The 22,328-nt window shown below is 37.9% G+C and overlaps 1 protein-coding gene across 4 annotated transcripts in view; it reads left to right on the top strand.

Annotated features, from left to right (window-relative positions):
• The window catches only part of SCUBE1 (signal peptide, CUB domain and EGF like domain containing 1), a 207,272-nt gene that overhangs the window by 92,376 nt on the left and 92,568 nt on the right, over window positions 1-22,328 (top strand). For all 4 annotated transcript variants that reach the window (XM_015291284.3, XM_015291278.3, XM_015291272.4 and 1 more), the window contains exon 5: window positions 15,085-15,210. In XM_015291284.3, the coding sequence (XP_015146770.1) occupies window positions 15,085-15,210 (126 nt within the window). The remainder of the gene's footprint in view (window positions 1-15,084; window positions 15,211-22,328) is intronic.

Genomic DNA, 22,328 nt, shown 5'->3' with positions numbered 1-22,328 from the left:
AGTTGAGTAGCGTGAGTACTTTGAAACTTTGCAGAAGCTCTAAAATAGAAAGGAAAAGAACTGGTTCCCAACACTGTAATACAGTGTTAATCTTCACTAGCTCACAATACTTTTCAGATTTCCACAGTAACTAGTGGAAAGCTCAAGAACCTATACAAAACAAGCAAGTATTATCTCTCGCTTTAGAGAAGCAGTGATAGTGAGAAGTCAAAGGACAGCACAAGACAATAATGAGTTCAGGAAAAGAATGCAGTGTCACTTTTCCTAACTAGCTTGGAGTTTCCATCATAAATAATTATAACTAAGTTGGTTTTCAGCTTCAGAGTTTGGAATTTTATCTTCATACTAAACTCATTTTACTGCCTCTAACCTGATGACAATTCTGAGCCCTGTGTCTTTGCTATTATTACCCCTAACAGCTCTTTGGTCTAACTTTGCGGAACATCTGTGTCTGAGCTTATCACCCCCTATTCTTATCTCCAACTCACGTGCTAAGGCTACCTTTAAAATTGGTGACACCTTTCTTCCTTTTCTCCATGCTGCTTTTACCTATATTCCTTTTGTTACTGAGACATGAGGAGAAGGAAGCGGTAGATTTTCCTAACATCATCCTACATCTCTGACCCTAGTATAGGTATGTAGAGAAGGATCTGAAAGATACAAACAAGCCATCACACTGTATACTGACTCTCACTAGAAAACATCAAGGAACACCTTTAGAGCTCCTGTTTGTACATTGTGCGACAGAGTCGGGACAAAAGTGTAATATTTCAGAAAGGGGTTCCTGATCAAATGTGATGTGAATCCTAAAAGTCCCTGCAGTCAAATCTTGATAAAGACTCTGTTGCTTGTTAATTGGCTTCATGTAGTAATTGTATCTACTGTTTTGCTTTAGCCTTTGCGGTTTTAAACTTAACAGTGTTTTACAACTGTTTGATAACACATCTACTGTTGAAATCCTCCTTTTCACCACTCGGTTCAAAATCAGAATCGATTCCTGTTGTTTTATTGCTTACAAAGCCAAGCTTTCCCATCACAGTCAACTTTAGCCAGCTGGCCTGAAATTTATATTGATTCTGTCGCTAATATAGTTGCTTTTGATACAAATCTTTTAGGCGAATGGATAGGGTTCTTTAAATTTAATTGCAGCAGATGTTCCTTTGGGTTTTTTCTCTCTCGTTTTGCTCTGGATTTTAGTTGTTTTTTGTTGTTTTTTCTTCTTGGAAAGGTACATGAAAGGGAAATCCTTGTATAGTCAAATGTTTGTTTTACCATCTAAAGCTTGCAAAGAGTCCTTAGCCTGGGCTGATTTCTTCTTAAAGAGCTGTAATTATTCATGGAAAGAAAAAAAAAAAAGCCTTTGTCACTAATAGGCTTCTTGGTGCTTCTTGTAACAGTCTTTATTATTCTTTTCTACATAATTTTCTATTGATGAGGTGAAAAAAAGGCTTCCTCTGCTGTTTAGAGGGAAAATGTAATTGTTCTTTTTTCACATTTACCAATGCTTGTTGCTTTCCTTATGTGTTTAAAGGACAAGGATGCAGAAATGATGTTATTGATGGCATCACCATGGCAACAGTTCTTTGGAATAACACATTCTTGCATTGTTATTCTGCACACACAAAAAAAAGGGGACTCTCTTTTAAGCAGAAACAGATTGTGCCCCTTTTAAATGCACCCATGAACTTTGCTTTTCTGAAGATTTACAGACTGGTTTGGGGCAGAAAGGATTCCGACATCATTTACCTCTCTGTGTACATCACATTATGGTGTTCAAAAAAAAAAACCACTTTGAAAAAGCCAATGGTTTAAAGAGACAGTATGGGAAGGATACGTGAACATTTCTTTGATCAGAAAGACAAAAAAAAAACCTTGAAAGAATTTTGAAATTTACGAGCTCTAGCACTAGACCCACTAAATAGTCAATCAAGAGATAGAGGAGAATGGAGAGAAGCTAAACAACCTGAGCTTATTATATCAGTTACCTATTTAGAACGATTCTCCAGATAGTTTTGCTTTTACATCCGCTACAAATTGTATTTTTAAACATTTTGATAGGAAATCTAACAGCACATTCACAAGGCAGTTTGCAAACATATGTTTTGCCTTTCATATTTAGTGTCCACAGGAATCAATAGTCTTGTTAATGTAAAATTTGAGAAGCAATAGCATTTTCTAAGGCATAGTATTTTATTCTTTCTTCACTTCACTTCTGACTTGGATTACTTCATTTCCCTGACAGTCATCAGTGATACATATGTATAGATGTTTTTATTTAAAATATATGTATTGAAATTGGAGAAATATTTGGAATCTATTCTGTACTCTGTGGTGCACACCTACCACTTTGACTTCTGCAAAAGAAAGGTTGTTTCTTGTACATCAGTGGTATTTGTAAGTGAGCTGTACAAACACTGAGGTTTGCACCTAGGAAGAACTTGAGTTGTATGCAAACATATTACTTAAATGTACTCACAATCCCATTCTGAGGAGAAACTGTAGTTGGAAAAATGGCTTCAAAAACACCATTGGAGAATCATAGAATCATAAGAACCTTAGCATTGAAAGGGACCTTTGAGGGCTATTATGTCCAACTCCCCTGCAATGAGCAGGGGCACCACAGCTAGATCATGTTGCACAGAGCCTGATCCAGTCTCACCTTGAAAGACTCCAACTAAGAGCAACCAAAACCACTAATTTTTTTTAGTGTCAAAATGTTGACAGTACTGTGAAGTAAATGGAACGATAGCACAGCTACATATGGATGTTGCTTCTCATTGGGCTTTCTAGATCTGAACAGGCTTACAGAAAACTGAACGTGAGACTAGAAACTCCTTTGTTTTATATCACTTATCTTTGAGAAATATGACAGCCTTTATTCCTTGACATTATGGTCAGTGTTTAATTTTGTAACAATTTTGATTTGAAACAAAATCAATAGCAGGAATAGCTTTGGATTTTGGTCATTTTTAGCCCTAAAAAAATGATAGGCCTGATGTGAGATCATTATTCTGTCTGTATACTGTATTTACCTGTAGAGCATTGGATGGCCTTCATTCTTTGGACAGTATCTTTGTAGGTTTAAATAGATTGTATACACATGCAAGTGCACTTGTAGCATTATATATAATTGTGTTCATAATAAATATAAAACAGTACATATATTTGTAGTACTTAGACTTGCATATCTTAAATACTATATGTAGTTATAATATCATGTATCATTTTGCACACAAGTTCTGCTTTTTTGTTGTTGATATAAAAGGAGTAAAAAATCATTTGTGTGTTTTTAGTCTTTTTTTCCAGTCATCAATACAAAGTATTTAGAAAGGTCTTCAAGCGTTGTGTTCATGGCAATAAATAATATTACTAAAACAGCAAAATTAGTATCAGATTTCTTTGGAGCATCTTCAGAAAACATTGGCTTATTTGAAGATGTATTATGCCTCAGAAAGATAGTGCCCTATAAAGTCAAGGGCACAGGAGATGGCTACTTACCTGAATAAGAATTTGAGAGCTGTGAATATATTTCCTAATGAGGAGCAGGCATTGCTGAAATCATTCTTCCACTTGGGCTTTTTAACATAAACCTCACACGCATCCAAGACGTTCATTGTCAGTTGGTTCCATGTAGAGAAGAAGATCTTAGTTAAAATTTAATAGGAACCTGGAATAAGAATCTGTTTCATCCTGTTGCTTTATGAGGATTATTTACTTCACAGCTTTCTTAAATAGCAGAATCTGAAAATCAGCTTCTGAAGTATCTTGTATTGCTTTCAAAGGTGCTGATCCAGCACATATTTTATACTTCATGTGGTGTTGCAAGAAGTTACAAAATCTTCACATTCCAAATTCTTCCTAGGAAAGAGTTCCTGCAAATGGAAATGTTCTTGAAATATTTACTGCTAGTCTGCCTATTTGAATACATGCTATATGCTTTGAAAACGTGCCTTTGAAATACTTATTTTTTTCAAATATTTATTAGAATTACTTCTTTCTGGAAACCAAGACTGTTTCATGTCTACTGTTCCAATTTCAGAAGGAAAAAAATAGGTGGTATTAGGCTTCGTTTTGTTATTCCTGCAATTCCATTTCTTATTTTTTCTTGTTTATTGATTATTTACCTCATTACCAAAGAACTAAAATCTTTGCAGCTTCTTTTTGATAAGTTTCATGTGGTAGTAGGTGGAGAAATTTTGTTTAAAAACTGAGTTTTCTTGTGACCAAGGAGGAAAAAAAAATCGTCTTGTTGTTCTAATGCTCTACACCCTTAGCCTGTTATAAACAGTGACTTTTTTTATACCTAGAGAAAGCATTTAGAAAATAGTGAGGTTTTTGTATCTTCACTATTCTGCCAAGCCCAAAGACTAGTATTTTTGAAACTAACCTGGGAGCTTTTCATTTTTGAGACATGCTGGGCAGTGTAGATGTTGAAAAAGACTGAAAGACTTTGTTTCACCAGAATAGCAGCAGTACAAGTTGCTTGATCTCTTTTGATGAATTGTCTTTGAGATAAAACACATCTGTGTGTGAGAAGGTAAATATACTCAGTTTCCCCACGGAGACCATTGGAAAGGGTTTCAGTGAGCACCAGCTACTGTTAGTAGCTCTACAATGTGGGAAACAAAGTTTGCCAAACTTCTTGCAGGTGATCCACCAAGAAGTCATCAGACAATCACAATAGTCCATCTCAGCCAACCTAGGTTGGATTTCAGTATGCCCACAGGAATTGCTATCATTTTTGGCAATTTTTGAATCTATTTCTTTTCCATACGTGTCTGGTTTTTTTTCTGCTAAATTAACCTTGTTCCCCTCATTCACTTAATCTTTCTGTCCTCTTTTCTGAAATTGCAGTACCTTTGCAGAATTGGAAGTCTTTGCCTTGACTGCTGAAAGAATGAAGTTGTGTTTCTGACACATGCCTATTTTTAAACCTTAATATAAAACCTCTCTTGAGGGCTGGATGACAGATTCGGTTTTCCTTACTGCCGCTCAGAGCAGGAGCATTTTGTCAGATCAGACTGCAAGCCTGCCTGATGAAGATGGTGTCCCCAGGCATGTTTTATGTCCAAACTGGAAACACATGTAATTGCTAAACAAACTTGAACTTGTTTATTTTGTAATGTACCAGCAGCTGTTTTCTTGTACGATGTCCAGAATTTATCCAGCCAACCTACTTAATAGGGTACAATTTTGTTTCCTTGGGTCAGTTTGCCTACTTTGTTTAGTTTTTGTTTCAATCATTTTTGAGGTGAGTTGGAGTCACTAAAACAACTGTGTTTTCCTAAAGCTTTGAGTAGAACCTAGCAAATTATTTCAGAAATGAAGGAAGAAAGTCCTGTGTTCCTTCACTTAATGATATGAAATAATTTAAACCATGGAATAGATTATTATATTTCTGGCATACTGGATATAAGGTTTCTCATTTAGTTGCAGTGGTCTGTTTCTAGATGGGTACAAAGCATCCATTATGTGATCATCATTTGACAAAGAGTAGCTGCCCTGATCAGTTAATTTCATCTTCTGGCTTTCCTGATGGAGAGTAAAACTTGGTTATTTTTCTGTTCTCAGGTAAGAACATGCTCTCTTTTGAGACGAGAGCATCTTAGGCTCTCACTGGGTAACCAAGCTCACCAGATGTTCTTTACCTCCCAGAAAAAGATGCTTATTTGTGAGCCAGAAATGTCCATAAGGTCTGATGAAGCTTGCAGCAGAAAGGTGAAGGTCAGATCGTGGCTGTTGAAAAACAATCCTTTGGCTTCGATGGAGCCACTATCTGACCATATGTATTTGTTGATGGTAGTTGGCTTGGTTAGACAAATGTTGATTTTTCATTGCTCTGAATCATGCAAGATGCTTGAGTTAAAAGGCCAAAGCAGGAATGCTTTATGTAGTATCATGTAGATGGGGAGCTGCTTTCCACAAGCCAGCAGGAAAGTTAACTGTATACTTATTTTTGGATAGTCAACCATATATCAGTATGTATATGACCAAAATTTACATGCATAAGTAACATTTGGCTTGAAACAGCTGTCTTGCACTTCTAACATCATGTTCCTGTCTTAATCAGAAACGTGCTGTGTTTTGTTTTCAAATAGAGTAAACCAGAAACTGGAAAAGTTTTTTGTCAGTCTTCTAAATTTCTTGGGCTTTGAGTGTGTTTCATTGTGGTTATACTTTTTGTTGTCATGCTTTTGCTTCTCATATAAATTTTTATAAACAAAAAAGAGCAACAAATATTTTAATAATTTAGTAAACAGCTAAAATAAGATTGTCTGTTTCATCTTCTATTCTTTCTCTGTGGCTGGAGATTTATTTCCCTCTTTCTGGTGCCAGTCACTGAGAGAATGACCATAAGTATATTCGTTGTTACATTCTGTTTGTTACTATATAGGTATGATAATTATAATATGTATTATTATATTTTGCTTTGATATCTGTTTATTTCTATGGAAGCTACAGCAGATGCAGGAAGCACAATAACACAGTTTGATAGAGAACATTCTCAGCTACAAAACACTGTTTTTAAACATAGTTACCACCATTAGCCATGTATTCTTGCCAACAACAAACAAGAGCTTACATGCTTCAGACATTAAAAAAAAAAAATCAGCAGCTGTGCATGGGCATGTGGAGTGTGTCTTGTCTTTTGTGTCACCATTGCTGCTGCTGAAACACTTCCCAGCGCCTCACCGTGCTCACATCCACTGTTCAGTCTCCATAAAACATCCACCGTTTGGTGTCCATAAACGTTCAGTGAGCATTGATGAATGTCAGTGGGTGCCATTTTTCTGCATGGAGGCGTTCAGTGACAGCCCTTTGCTTCATGCACACTTCCATGTCAGGCGCCATTTTGTTAGGCTACCTCTCTGCTGCCATCTGTCACACAGCCACAAAATATGAACAGGAAGGTTCAGCCTCTACTGCCATACCACCAACAGCTGCCTCTGCCATCGTGGGCCTACATAATAAAATGGCAGGCACTATTTTCAGAGTGACCCTCATAATACATACAGGCACAGTTGAACTGCAACAACTGAGCCTCATACAATTCATTACTGTCATTCCTTAAAAGAGCAGTTCTCTAAACCTGTACCTGAAATTCCTGATGATCATTAGTAGCAGTTTCATAGCACCACATGAATCCCCTACTCAAGCAAAACTAATTATCCATTATAATTAAGATGGATGGAAAGAAACTGACAACAATTGCCTGTTTTGGTTTTGCTCAAAAGATTTATTTCTTGCTTTAAACTCGGGGCATGTTAATAAAAGGTATGTACAACAATAAATAATAAAACACTCTATCTTATCTGAGTCCAGCAATTAAGTGGTTTGCATATAACTTAGTTTTTAATGTGTTTTCTCTCGTAGAAGCTGTTAGAACACAAACAGATTCTGTTGTCCACAACTTTTTCATGATTTTTATAGGATTAATTTTTTATTGAATGAATACAACTGTAAAAGAAGACTTTACTATGTACCTAGTGCTAAAATTATCCACAAATAGGAAAATCCACTTTTGTAACTTCGGGGATTGCGTATAAATGATGCACAGCTAACGTATATTGCCACTGTGTTTATATGGACTAAGTTATTATATGGCTTAAGATTTCTTATTTTGTGTTTGTTTTTTTAATCCATATTCAGCACATTTACTCTGACAATACCTTCAAAGTTATTCCTGTATTATATCGTTGGCACAATTCAAAGTAGTCATTTTGAGATTGTTTGGAACCAGCAGAGTTATTTGGAACTTACATTAAAAAAAAAAAAAGGAAAAAAGAATACATAGAAAGTGAAAGTATGACAACAGAGAGGGCAATAGATTATGAACCACAGAGTAAAATAACGTCTAGAAGTCTCAATTAAAATGAGAACAGTGTTAATGAAAAATAACGGCTGATCAGCATATTAGTTGTCACAGTCAGCCTGATGTAAGCACTTTCAGAGCCACTGAGCTGAAAACATTTTTTAGAGCATAATACAATGGAGGGGTCATTGTATCAGGCTGAACATTTTGCAGAACAGCACTATTAGGAGATTTGTGATAACTAGGTGGCAGACTGGATTAAGGTAGTAGGCTCACACCCAAATCTCTTTAAGGCCAGAAAAAAAAATAAGTGGAGAGTGTAAGTCATATAACAATGTCTGCCACTCTTCTGTGAACAATCCTTTGCAACTGAAAGTCAGAAAAGAAGAAAAATGCAATAGGGGAGTTTCTCAAGTCATATCTAAGAGACTAAGAGGGGATTTAATTGAATTAGATTAGTGTTCTTCTTTCGTAAGTGGCATTTTTCATCCTGTTTGTAATGTACTTTCCACTGGATTCTGTTTTGCTGTCTTTCATAAGGTTTGAACAGTTTTTGTTTTACTGTCTGTCAGTACTGTCAAAGAGAACACGTGTGATTTTGTGCGAGGCTCTAAAGATGACTTGAGTAGCAGCATGTGAAATTAAGATATTGCTTTAATTAATGATTAACATGAAAAAGCTATAAATGTTTAAAATAAATGGTATTTTAATATTGGGACAATAAAGTAAGGATATTTTTGGTGTTCAAACTTCTCAGATCAAGGGAAAGACTGAACATTGATAAAAGAGAACTGTGGTTTTTTAACTGGCATATAGTAACTTAGCTTGGAAGGCAGGGCTACCATCCAGATGGTCCTTGAAGGCTTGAGAGGTGGTGCTATGTGGACCTCAAGAACGTCAGCTGGGCCATGTGTAAGGTCCTGCAGCTGGGTCAGGGCAATAAGAAGCAGGCTGGGTGGAAAATGAATTCAGAGCAGCCCTGAGGAGAAGGACTTGGTGGATGAAAACATCTGCGTGTGGTGACTGTGTACTTGCAGCCTGGAAGACCAACTGTATTCTGGGCTGCACTGAAAAGAGGGTAGCCAGCAGGGCAAGGGAGTTGATTGTTCCCCTCTGCTCTGCCCTTTTGAGGCTCCAACTGAAGTACTGCATTCAGGCTTGGGACCCCCAGCACAAGAAAGATGGGGAGCTATTGGAGTGGATCCAGAGGAGGCCACAAGGATGCTCAGAGGGCTGGAGCACATTCCTTGCAAAGAAAGACTGAGAGAGTTAGGGTTCTTCAGCTTGGCAAAGGCTCCAGAGGGGCCTCATTGCGGCCTTCCAGTACCTAGAGGAGGCCCCCATGAAGGATGGGAAGGGATTCTTTACCAGGGTGTATAGTGAAAGGACAAGGGGTACAAGTTTTAAACTAATAGAGGGGAAATTTAGATTAGATGTTAGGAAGAAATTCTTTACTCAGAGGGTGGCATAGGCTGCCTAGAGAAGCTGTGGATACCCCATCCATAGAGGAGTTTAAGGGCGGGTTGGATGAGGCCCTGGGAAGCCTGATCTATTGAGTGGTAACTGTGCCTAGAGCATGGGGGTTGAACTGGATGGTCTTCAGGGTTCCTTTGAGCCCAAGCCATTCTCTGATTCTATGAAAGCTGTGTAGTAAAAGATACTTTTCTGCAAGAGTAGAACAGAAGATAACGTTGTCTGTTACTTGATCCCAGCTGTGCAGCACCCTGGAGTAAAAATGCTGCAGGTATAATCCTGTACTGTCTTGGGAAAGGAGTAGAATAATTCCATAGGTATGTCCATTCTCTTCCATGGTCCTGCACTGTGTTGGTCAGCTATATTAAGGAGCAATGTATGAGCCATGGGGTGCGTCTTATGGAGGTGTGGCCTATCTCCTGACTTGTGGATGATGGTGATTAAGAGAAAAGCTTCAAAACACATTTAAATGAGAAGTAGAATTCCACCCAGATATTTCCACTATCGTGTTTTTTACCTGAAGGATTAGTTTTCTCTCATCTCTGCAACTCAAGTTGTTTGGCCTTGATTGGACCACTTGCCCCCAGAGAGAACAGGGGTTTTTTTCCATAGATCTGCACTGTAGCTATGCTAGTCACTCAGGAGAGAAGCCTCCTGGCTCCCTGCACGTGATAGTGCCAGGAGGTCTGGATGCATGCTGCCCACATACCCTTTTAGTTGCCTTTCACTGTGGGGCCAAAGGAGGCTGAATGCCAACGCATGTATTGTTATGTTTTTTCCATGCCTTTATTCATACACTACTAGCTCCTTAGGTAAAAAGAATGGGATCATTAGGTTGCTGCTGAGGATAAACTAAAATAAGGCAGAATTTTGTTGCTCGGAAAGTGATATTAAGGTGAGATGATAACTCAGATACTTCGCTACTTCTGATCGTATGGTGGTGTGTAGTCAACAGGCCAGTTGTTTTACTGCCAGCAGTGCAATCTGTCCAGTTCCAGTATAGGAAAATAGGTGAGATCTTTATGCATTTGTTCTTCATTGTACTGTTTGGACCACATCTTGCTAAAGAGAATACCTAACAAAGGAATTTTTGGAGCATTATTCTCTCCCACTCACATGCACTCATACAGCAACGGAACTAGTATTGGGAAGGTATTTAGTGTATTTTTGTATTGTTTAGTTTGATTTACGTTCAGTATCATTGAAGATTCAGTATTGAATTCAAAAAAGGCTCAATCTCATGTGTCTATCTGATGTGTAAATCTTATGTTTTTCTATGAAAATATATGAAGGACTAATCAATATATCAACTTTCCTGTTATGGTCTAATCAAAATATTGTTTAGAATTTGTTGTAATTTAGTTCTTCGAGTTTTTGAAAAATACTGAAATATAGAATGGGAAGTTTCACTGTGGGTGAGTTTCTGAAAAATAATGGTGTTCTATTTCACCAGAAAAAACTTCAGCTTCCTGAAACAATGGTTCTCAGGTTTAGCTCTAACTGATGAGTACCATAACTGAAACAACTAAGTAAATAACTGAAATATTCTGATCTTACGCACAGATAGTAGTACGCAAATCTCCTTTGCTTTTTACTTTAGATTCAGAATGCAGTAATTCTGATCCTAGTTCTCTCTATATAATCTTAGCAGCGTACGGTTTCTGGCTTAACGATTTTAACAATGGCAGATGTTTGGTATTTGTAGGTAAACACCAAAAATCACTTGCTTCATGAGACTTCCGGGCCATTAAATATCTTCTCTCGTCTGTCTAATTCCTCTCTTCTCATTGCCTCAGCAATGTGATTCAGTCAGCCATGAATTATCTTTCCCAGATTCTTTTCTGAACATCGCATAATGTGCAGGAATACAGTTTGTCAAACACATTGTGTCTGAAAATCTTTGTTGGTAGAAGGGGAGAGGATGAGATAATAAAATGCCTCAAAACCTTCGGTAATGTGGTTCCCAGGTTTCTTATATCTGTTCATCAAACAAAACAGTCACACCTCACTTTTATGTATAGGACTGTATAGTACAGTAAAATGTGTATTATGTCTTTCAATATAATCTGTTGTCCAGGCTGCAGTTTACAGAGAATAAATTACTTTGTGTTTTGGCAAAGTTTTGTACTCATCCATGCTAACATGGTTCAGTCTTAGAAGACATAAATATATCTGTCTATAATCTCAGTTTTCGTAGGCAGTGAGTTTTAAGATTCCAATTTTTTTTATGGGAGATATTAACAAAATTACCCGTTCTGACTGGCAATGTGTGCTTCTCATTGCTCTGCTAATATAAACCTTTCTGGAGTAAAATCAAGCAGTGCAAATAACTACTGAAGCTGCTATCTTCCGTCAAGCTGAGGCAATCCAACTGACTTTCTGTAATGTTTCCTTCTCAGAAGTTTGTATGCAGTTTCCTAGTAACTGTTTAGCATGTTACTTATGTGTGATTAAAACTATTCTGTCCTCTGACAGAGGAACTTTGCCCAAGTCATCATAAAATCTCGACACGATTTAAAGAGGTCTCATCATAGTGCTTCTATCCCATGTCCTTCACAGGCAGGAGTTCTGTGACAGTAACAGGAGAACACCTTAAATCCCAAGGACTTGTGTTCTAAGCTGTCACCAAATCTGGCTGCTGTTGTTCATGGTCCTCCTTATTGGATCTTAGTTTTGACATATGATCCGACTGTTCTCCACATTTGTGTTCTGTTGAAGTCTTTCAAGGTTCTGGATGCTTGCAGGATAAGTCTACAATATATTAGCTTTCTGTACCATAGGTCCTCTGCAGGAGGAGGAGCTCACATGCAGCACTGGAGAATTTGTTCAGCTTCCTATGCATTAGAAGCATCCTGCACCTGGCTGCTCGTCCATGGCCAGGGCACCTGAGGAGGAGCTCAGTGGGAGATGAGCTTCCTTGGTCCCAGCCAGGCAGCTCTGTGCTTCCCACTGAGGGCGGGGACAAATTTAGCCTTTTTCCATTTCTGCTCACGACTCATTCGTTGTATCCAGTCTCTGCAGACATAGGAGGAGACCATCCACCTTGGTGAAGTGGATGACAGTAAGATCTCAGTCTTTAAGGCAGGTTCTGTGGTCCTGATGTCTTAGATTCTCGTACGTGAGGCAGAATGGGGGTGGTCTTGTGTAGAGCCAGGAGCTGCACTCAGTGATCCTTGTGGGTCCCTTCCAACTCAGGATATTCTGTGCTTCTATGATTTCTGTAAAGTACTTGATAAGTTCGAGACCAGAACAGAGGCAGTGTGTGAATGTGCTAGAGGTGGTAGGTGTGTTCATGTACCTTCTGTAAGAAGATTGTTTGCACCTTCGGAAGCAAAAACTTCGCAGCCCTGATTAAAAGTACTAAATATATATATATACACACACATTTTAAATCATCTCTGTTTGTTTTACTTGAACGTTTTGCACTAGAGTTGTAAATGCTGTTTTCATGGTAATGAGCTGAGTTATGCTGTGAACTCTTTGTCAGCGTACTCTGAATTTGTCTCTCCTTTCCAGATCAGATACCCAAGGGTAAATCTGGGAAGGCTTTATAATGCAAATTTAGCTAGCCTTATTTCACACTAGCAATGTTAGATCCTGACACCCACAAGGACTGAGTTCAAGATTTCTGTGAATATGTGGGCTTTGAATTAACACAGTAGTGAAAGCCACTAAAAGTACATTCAATATCTGTATCACTTATATGGCTTACAAAGCTAAAAATACCCCTATCGTGATGAAGAGAAAGCTGATAGGTATTGCTCCTTGGCTTAAACATTACCAGGAATCCACTCCTGGCACTTGGATATTTTTTGAACAACTGGAAGTTTTGTTTAATATAATCCAAGAGAAGAAGAGTGGTGAGTTTGTTGGAGATTGATTGTGCTTATGGTGGATAACACAAATAATTGAGCTGTCTAATAACTAGTGAAGAAACAAATCCAAGCAAAATTGCTTATATATTATCTTAGATGAATGCATCATCTGAAAAATAGATGTTGTGTGTTAGAAAATATACAGCATATTAAGGGGCAAATGAAAATGCACCAGGCAGTAACAACCATTACATTTATTTGAAAAACAAATACCAGTAAGCTCAGTAGAACTCAGATAATCACCTGTTGGACAGATAACTTCCTGGAATACCCTAGACTATACTTTGAATCCATTATATTTTCATGAAATAATAGAATATGGATACTGAATAGGGAAATTGCAGGTCCTATGTTTCTACGTGTAGCAAAGACACCCTACATTCCATAGCAGTCCTCGCTGTATTGGCCCCAAAGGAAGTATATACTACTAGCCTTCACTGCTCTGTCAAATTCCTCATTTCTCTCATTTCTGTCTTTTCCTTTTGAAATGAGAATTTTTATAAAGTTATAAACAAATGCAGCCTATATGTACTTTACATTGTTTTCTTCTTTTGCTTCTTGAAATTAATGAGGTTATTGTAAGCTCATTTCTCCAGCCTGTTGAGCCTCACTGAATGGCAGCCCAACCTTCTGGTGTATCAGCCACTCTTGGTTGTGTGTCATCAGCTGTCTTGCAGAGAGTACACTCTGCCCCATCATCTGGATTAGGCATGTCCAGTCTGCAGCCTGTAGCCTGGGACTGCTAGCAATGTGGCCACACAAGATTGTAAAGTTCTAACATGATTTTGTGATTTTTAGAGATATTTTTCATGAGTTGACTGCGTGTAGCTTGAGTACGGACTATGCAGGCAACAACAGAGAGGTGCGGAGGGGTGCAGTATGGTGTTGACTTTGCCTATCGTGCCTACCTCAAGACCGGCTAATCGAAACCTGCGTGTATTGCACGTTGCATGCATTTGTTTTGCTTGGCAAGTAAAATGCAGTGATTGCTGAGAAAAATATTTTGGAGGGTCACAAAGTTGGTGAAGGGCCTGGAGTATCTCTCATACAAGGAAAGACTGGGTAACCTGGGTCTGTTCAGCCTGGGAAGAACACTATGGGGGGATCTGATTAATGTTTATAATTGTCTAAAGGGAGGAGGGAGGTGAATGGCTGAGGTCAGACTCTTCTCAGTGGTATGTAGAGATAGAATAAGGAGCAGTGCTGTAAAAACCAGACATAGGAAGTTCCATACAAACATGCAGAAGAACTTCTTTACTGTAAGGGTGACAGAGCACAGGAACAGGCTGCCCAGAGAGGTTGTGGAGTCTCCTATGGAGATACTCAAGACCCATCTGGACGCCTACTTGTGTGACCTACTGTAGGTACCTGCTTTAGCAAGGGGGTTGGACTTAATGATCTCTTGAGGTCCCTTCCAACACCTGCAATTCTGTGATTTCAGCTTACCTACATGTGTATGTGTCTGTGAAGACACACAGTTTTTTGTTATTAGGCAGACGTTTCAGTTTTCTTATTTAATGATTAAACTTGGGCAAATATAAAGTTGCCAAAACATAACCAATCAGTAAGACTTCTGAATGCAGACTAGTAGAGTATTCTCTGCTAATAACATATGAAACACATGGTGTTTGGTGTGACTTCTCCTTTGTAAATCCATCCTAAAAATACAGATGATGATAATATGTAAATATGAAATAGAGCTGTAGTTGCTCCCAGGTACAGTTATTTTGTCCCTCATTACACTGTTTTTTGATTGCGTATGTCTTTTCATCTTCATTCTTTTCCCTTGTAACAAGAGCATGGTCTAGATGCAAAATAAAAATCAGATGGCGGTGAAGCACTGGATGTGTATAATTAGTGATGATTAATTTGCGATCTTATTTCAGTACTGATGTTTTCCATTTTTCTTTTTTTCTTTTACAGAGGGTATGAACTGTATGAACAAAGATCATGGGTGTGCACACATCTGTCGGGAGACGCCCAAAGGTGGGGTTGCCTGTGAATGTAGGCCTGGCTTTGAACTTGCCAAAAACCAGAAGGACTGCAAATGTAGGTAGATGAAGATTAAATTTCAAATGCCCCCAAATGTCTTATTTGCTTCATTGTTGTTGTTTTCCAGAAGTCAAGAAATCAACTTTGTTTTGGACAAAGGTGATTTGTGATTTTAGTAATGTGTTTCTTCTGTCAACATTTTACTTGGGGTAGAATAGGAGGGATTAAATAACAGAACTTCAGCAGTGAGCTTCTTAGCAAAAATGCTGCCAACTTTCATATCTTCCTATGAAAGAAAAAAAATGGTGGATCAGTTTAATCCAGGCTTTCTCTAAGAAGCAAAGCAAGAAAAAATGATGTAGAGGATTTCAGCTTTTGAAGGTCTATAATGATGGATGCACTGATAAATCTAATAGGTCTAATGATAAATACATTACAGCTATCAAACCATTAGTGTTAATTTCTTGTTTTTAAAGAATAGAAATGTTTGCTGTAGTCTTGATTCTACTTCACACAGGCTACTTTTCTCTTCTTGGTAATACTCAACTATTCCGTATGTACTGCTCTTAAATGAGACACTGAGTGATGTATTCTAGAAGCTGAGATACTGACGATGTTCATTAGCTCACAAAATTGGAAGCTAGAACTGTTCAGTACCGGTTAAAATAATTGGCCCTCTTTAACACTTCCATTTGGAAGCTTCTGAAGTGAATAGGATTCTTTATGGCTGCAGTGAGTGTTAGATCTGACTCCAACAGCTTGCCTTTCTATCTGGTAGCTTTGTGAGGTACAAAAAAATAAAATTTAAAAAAAATGAGTGTAGCAATGAAGTAACATAAAACATATTGTGTGCTTTGCATAGAACTAACCTTCTTGTGCTAGCCTTTCTTCTACTCCAGATTTTTTCTTCCTGAATTCTCCTCTGTTTAAGCATGCTTAGATAACACTAATTCCAAAGCATGAATCCAAAAGAATCACCTTTGAATATAATCAAGAAATCCCACAGGACATTGTACAGCCTGACTACTTTTCAATACTTGAGAGGCTACACAAGGCAGAAAGCAAAAACACTGTAAAATTGCTTTTATGGTCATTCTCATTTTCAGTGTTTATTAGAAGCAAACATTGTGTGCTGTTGATTGCAGTGCAATATCATCTACATTGGTGAAGTTGGAGAGGATGTTTATTTATACTGTTTATTGGGTTTTTTTTCCACAAATTTGTACATTCCTTAAGAATCATGTTAATTCTTTCCCACAGTGAAATGGTGACAGAAGAATTGGGCCTCTTCTGGAATGGTATTTCTAAATACCATTCTACCATTTAGTAGAATGAAATACTTGAATTAAGTCAGTGCCCTTTGGTGTTTGAATTTTAGTTTGAATTATCTGAGACACTGAGATTTTCAAGGCCACAGAGCTTGCTGCAGAACACACCAACCCTTGAACTCACAGCACATCATGCAAATATGTTCCAGAGGGGTGTTCAAAATAATTGTGCTTCTTGGCCTTCCATATGCAAATATGCCTAAACTGTATCCAGATAGTCTGGCACAATGACCAAAAGACTGTAAAAAAGCTATTTATCAAGATCTATTTCTGAAACAAAATCTTGATATTTTAAGAAACTTCTAACAGCTAACCATTTCAGTGGAATTTACTTAAATCTTGAGCTGCAGCTTTGCAAGTACTGAGTATAGCTATGTTGAAGGAGAGATGGTTGCTCTTTTCAGCCTAGACAGGGTCTATTTCCTTGGTAAATATAGAGGGTTTCAGACTGATAGTGTCTGATACACTCTATTATAACATTGTGGGAAGAGATAGCAGATAAACATTATGTCACTAGATGAATTTTAATCAATCAGTTTGCAATTGAATCAGAATACCTTGAGAGATTTTCAGAAACCCTAAGTATTGGCCCCCAAATCCACTATTAAGGGGGCACGTTTCTCAAAGGAAAAAGAAAATATGTATTAAAAGAAGCTTGAAAGCATAAAAAATTGGTGGGATGGCTCCATTTTTTTTTATGCCTGTGTTATGTAACTGTATCATTGCACCCTATCTACATGATTACTTAATCACCTTATCATATAATTTCATACTAATAAGGCAATCACTATTGGTGTCTTGCTTAGTTCATGATGGACACTGCTCATTAACAAGGCTTTTGTTTGATAGTTTCCTTCGTAACTCAGTGTCATGCCTTGCTGCACAATGTTTAAACTCTATCCTGAACATAAAATTTTTAATTTCCTCATGGATTTTCCCATGATACTCATTACAGTGATATCAGAGTGCTACTTAGGCATTGTTCATGTATTCTCAGAACTTTATTGTCAAGTTAAAAAGTACTGTTCTGCCTGTCTTACAAATGGGAGAAATGCTAATGTTGAAGTTGTTCAGTAGCAACAGGTGATGAACAAGAAACACTCAGAACACAGTTCTGCATTTACAACATATAGTAGGATCAAAGCCAAGCTCCCAACAGCTCCTTGCAGTGAAGAAGAGTATAATATTAATAATCTGTAATAGATGAGATTCATGTACCTAAGTAGGATTTCCATGTCAAGGGCAGGAATCAATTAGAGTTTTATAGGGCTCTATTCACTGCTGTCCTTTCTTGACAGTGAGACAAGGATTGTCCAGCTGTTTCCACAGACCTTACTTTCCCAGTTGTGCACTGAACACTTTGAATAAAACAGGAATGTTGTCTGCATTTGTCATTAAGGATAGCTATCACAGTACTATAAGTCTTATGTGCCAAAAGCCTGGTAATTTGTAGCTTTTGAATCCTTAATATTGCAACCTTAGTGGTTTTTTTAACGTAAATTTTAAACATGCATTTTCTCAGTTACAAAAAAAGATCTTGTAAACTACACTAGGAAAATAGAGAAGCATTCAGAGAAGTGGTGTCAGAAAGCCATCTAGAAATATACCAGTCAGAATCATACAGATCCAGACATAATTCCTCAGCAGAGCTGCATCCTTTAGATTCAAATCAGCAGTAAGTTACCATCTACTGTGTACATAAGCCATTAGAAGAATGTGCTTTGTTAGTGATTCTCTTTGATACTTGCTTAAAGCAGAAACATGAGATCTTAGGAATAGAAAATTTGGTTCCAGACAGTGTTGAAAAACATTGGAAATTACTTCCTATACCTGTATCCATGATCAATTTTCAGATCCTACTCATGAGTGCGATAGCACTAGAATTTTTTTATAAACATTTTTCCCTCAAACGTGGACAAAACAAGGCATTTTTTGTTAATTAGCTCTATTCATTTTGCTGAAACTTGAAAAAGTGGGAAGAAACCTAGAGCAGATACACATACGTGCAAGTTTTAACTAAAAACATGTAGTTCTGGCAGAGTTATAAGTAAGTGAAAGCTGAATCTTTCAATGAAGAATACTGAATAACTACAGCTCTTTCTACCTGCTCCCTTTTGTAATAACATTTAAGTGAGCAGGAGGGCTAGTGCTAAGTAATTTCAAGAATCTGGTCTAGTGTGTTTGCAATCAAATGTTCTCCCACCTATGCCTAGTTGCAGCTTTTTAGCTTCTGCTGACAGTTTCAGCTATTCGCTGTCAGTGCAAAGATCTCCAGAATGTTAAAAATGTAAGGCCGTGCTAGAATGAATAGTGCAAACAGTATTGCATTCATAGATTTATCACAAAGAGACACCCATTTATTTATATAAATCATACATTTAATGGCCAAGTTAGTTAAAAACTGCTGCTCTTCATCTGGAATTGCAATGTACTGGCCCAATCAATATGCTGGATAGCCATGTTATGTAGTTTATTACAAGTACAAAATTTCTAGTTTGTTGCAAATCTCTGGCATTTGAACCATGGTATATATTTCATCTACATGCAGACATGATCAGGAAGTCATTGTCTTAGGATTTTTTGGGGGTCGATGGATATTAAATACTAGATTTGATATTTAGTCATATATTTTCCACATAGTTATTATGGTGGACATGCTAGATTGAACATGAGAAAAATGATGATATCAAAGATCAGAGTAGCACTGGAAGCTCAGTACTAAGATCTAGGCTGCAGAGTAGGGCTGAATTCTGGTATTTTCTGTGTTCCCACTGTTTTAACATGGAAGATGTTAAACTACCCAGGGCAGCCCACCACCCTGTGGTGCAGCCCCTGTCCCCAACCCCCAGCTGCCCCTCCCCTGACACAGCTCCATGCCGTTCCCTCGGGCCCTGTCACTGTCACACAGAGCAGAGCTCAGTGCTGTCCCTCCGCTCCCTGTGAGGAGCTGCAGCCGCCATCAGGCCTTCCCTCAGCTCCTCTGCTGTAAGCTAATTGCGCAGAGTATTTCCCTCAGATATGGAAAAGCCATGTGAAGATTTCACCTATTCAGAAATCTGTGTATCGCATATTTTAACTCAACTATCATGCCGTAAAAGCTAAGAGAAGGAGCTCAGCACCTTCATTGTACTTAAGATACATGAATGCTAAACCACTATTGTCCATCCTTTCAATTGAAACTTGTTCTGTAGTGTTGGAAAGTGATCTCTGTCTGTCAGATAACACCATTTTGTCTTTTTTTTGTTTGCTTCTTCGATATCACAGACTCTGAATGAGCACACACATAGTCTACTACATAGCTGTAGAATCCATATTGATAGGAAATAAATTTTTAAACAACTCTTTAGAATTTCTCATGAATTTGCTTTAATGCTTTCTGATGATCATAGAATCATAGAATGGCCTGGGTTGAAAAGGACCACAGTGATCATGTAGTTTCAACCCCCCTGCTATGTGCAGGGTCACCGACCACCAGACCAGGCTGCCCAGAGCCACATCCAGCCTGGCCTTGAACACCTCCAGGGATGGGGCATCCACAACCTCCCTGCTTTTAAATACTTTTGTGGTTGTTTCTTTTTTTTTCTCTAAGGAAGAGAAACTTCTCACTGTGTCACTGTCACAGAATTAAGGCTGGAAGGAAATTGACATGACATATTTTACGAATGGATTTTTTTTTTTTTTACCAATTTCACCTGCTGAGCTGTCAAGCTCCAGAATTTTGACTTGGGTTGATTTAAAACAAACAAACAAACAAAAGTCTCAGAAGAAACTCAAATCCTTCAGAAAGATAATTTACAAATATTTGTAAGGGACATTTGAATGAACAACATAAATCTTATGTTTACTGACTGAGTAGAACTGGAACTAATGTTACTGAAATTTTAGTACACAGGGAAACTATAAAACAAGTGTGTGATTCTGCAGGATGTGCTATAAGCAGCATCAGAGTAGTGCAGTTTCTCATAGAAAAGCATAGTAAGGAAAATACCCTTATATATGAGAATCAGAGCAACCGCGTTAAGATACTTTCATCTCTGCTCGTGGAGGTTTTTAAGCAAGGAACGCCAAAAATAATCCCTGCAGTCCAGTTGTTTAAAATACATGCTTTGATGCTTATTGCACTTTGAAATAGTTAATAAAAATACTGTTAGAAATGTATTTAAACATCTAGCATAAACCGCACCTTAATTTGTGATGGCAGTGCAGTCCAACAGGAATAGAAATACTGAATGAATCTCCAAGCAGTCCAAGAGGCATGCAAGGTCAAGGGGGAGGGGAGGATAGTTAAATGGAAATCACCTTATCCTGGCTTAGCTCTGCTGGTGTGCAGCCTTTACTCTGGAAATTGCAAGCAGCTGCGTTCTGTATCATGTACAGCCCCTGCCTGATCACATCTCAAATATAGCCAGCCAGAAGAGCAGCTCATGTATGCATTCAAGATGCAGCCAGCTGATTCCACCACTCTGCTAGTTCTCAGCTGGGCTGCAAAACAGTATTTCGTTTACCCTCAGATTAAGCAAAAAGTGTTACTTTACGTTGCACACGTAATGTGGCAAATAGAGAGGGAGCCACGAGAAAAAGATGTGCCAAAAATAATTGCAAATCTAAGAACGGACAAAAAGAAGTGGAAGAGGACAGGCATAGTGTTGAGCAATGAGCCTCACTTTAGATTTTTAGATCCGTGATTTTAAAATCCTATTAACCATTATCTTGAGTTTACTTAATAATCCAGTTTGCTGCCCTGGCTCTTGTATAAACTCTCTTATCTAGAAGAAAATTCTGCTAAAGACCTGTATGAGTAACTTCCTTCTGGTTAATAGGAGTCATTATTTAAACTACTGTAACAAAACATCCAAGTCCTCTGAAATTTATAATATAACTGAATAATGATGCATTGAATTTCCCCTGTATCTGGCAGTCGAAACATATCCATAAAGATCCTAGTCTGAATTACCTGTACATAAAAAATACATATTGAATTCAGTTTAGAACTGGTTCCTTCAGCATCAAGCTATGTGATTGCAAAAAATTAAATGAAACAAGGGCATATTAGAACCATTGTGTATCAGCTTAATATTTAAAAGCTGTTTTGTCAGAAATTAAATCCATCATGTGACCAAAAAAAAAAAAAAAAAAAATCAAATCTGATCTCTTAATTCTTGCAAACTTCAAAACTCTACCTGTCAGGAAAATATGCTTGCTTTAGTGTTTTTTCATCTGACAACATATAAACTGCTGAAAGCAGTTTTGCCCTGTATGCTTGTGGGCAAAAGTGACCTCTCCAGCACCCTGTCCCTAGTTGAGGCCAAGTACACCACAGGGCCATACTTACCCTGTATTTTTTGTCTCAGAGGAGAAAACTCCTGCATTATTTTTAAACGTTCATCTTCTTTAGGAGGACCAGTACTTCAAATAATAGATTTCAGGTCTTATGTAATTCTGTTCTTGCTGTTTTATCTCTGCTTCCTCCACTTAGAAAGCTAAGAAGGAAAAGAGAAAGGCTGTAAATAGACTTGAAAATATGTCTGTATTGGAGACTGCTCGTTTCTTTATGCCATATACATCACAGATAAGAAACATGAAGCCTTTAGGAACAGATGAAAGTGGATGTCCACCTAAGCTGAAATTACTAATACAAATAGACTGGGGGAAAAGTAGCATATGCTTCTATTTTCTTTCCCTCATTTTCTTTACTGCGTGGATCAGAAGTTGAGGCATGAGACAGGAGTGTGTCTAAGAGAATGGGGCTCAGGAGAAGTGTGGAATGCAAAACTTTACTGTAAATACAGATGTTATGTTGTCTTACGTCTTGGTTTGTTACTGCTCTTCTGTGTTCTGAAAGGCCCT

The sequence above is a fragment of the Gallus gallus genome, chromosome 1, assembly GCF_016699485.2.
Source record: "Gallus gallus isolate bGalGal1 chromosome 1, bGalGal1.mat.broiler.GRCg7b, whole genome shotgun sequence".
In the NCBI taxonomy this organism is placed as follows: Eukaryota; Metazoa; Chordata; class Aves; order Galliformes; family Phasianidae; genus Gallus; species Gallus gallus.
The sequence above is the reverse complement of the archived record's forward strand: the minus strand, read 5'-3'. Positions and strand labels throughout refer to the sequence as shown.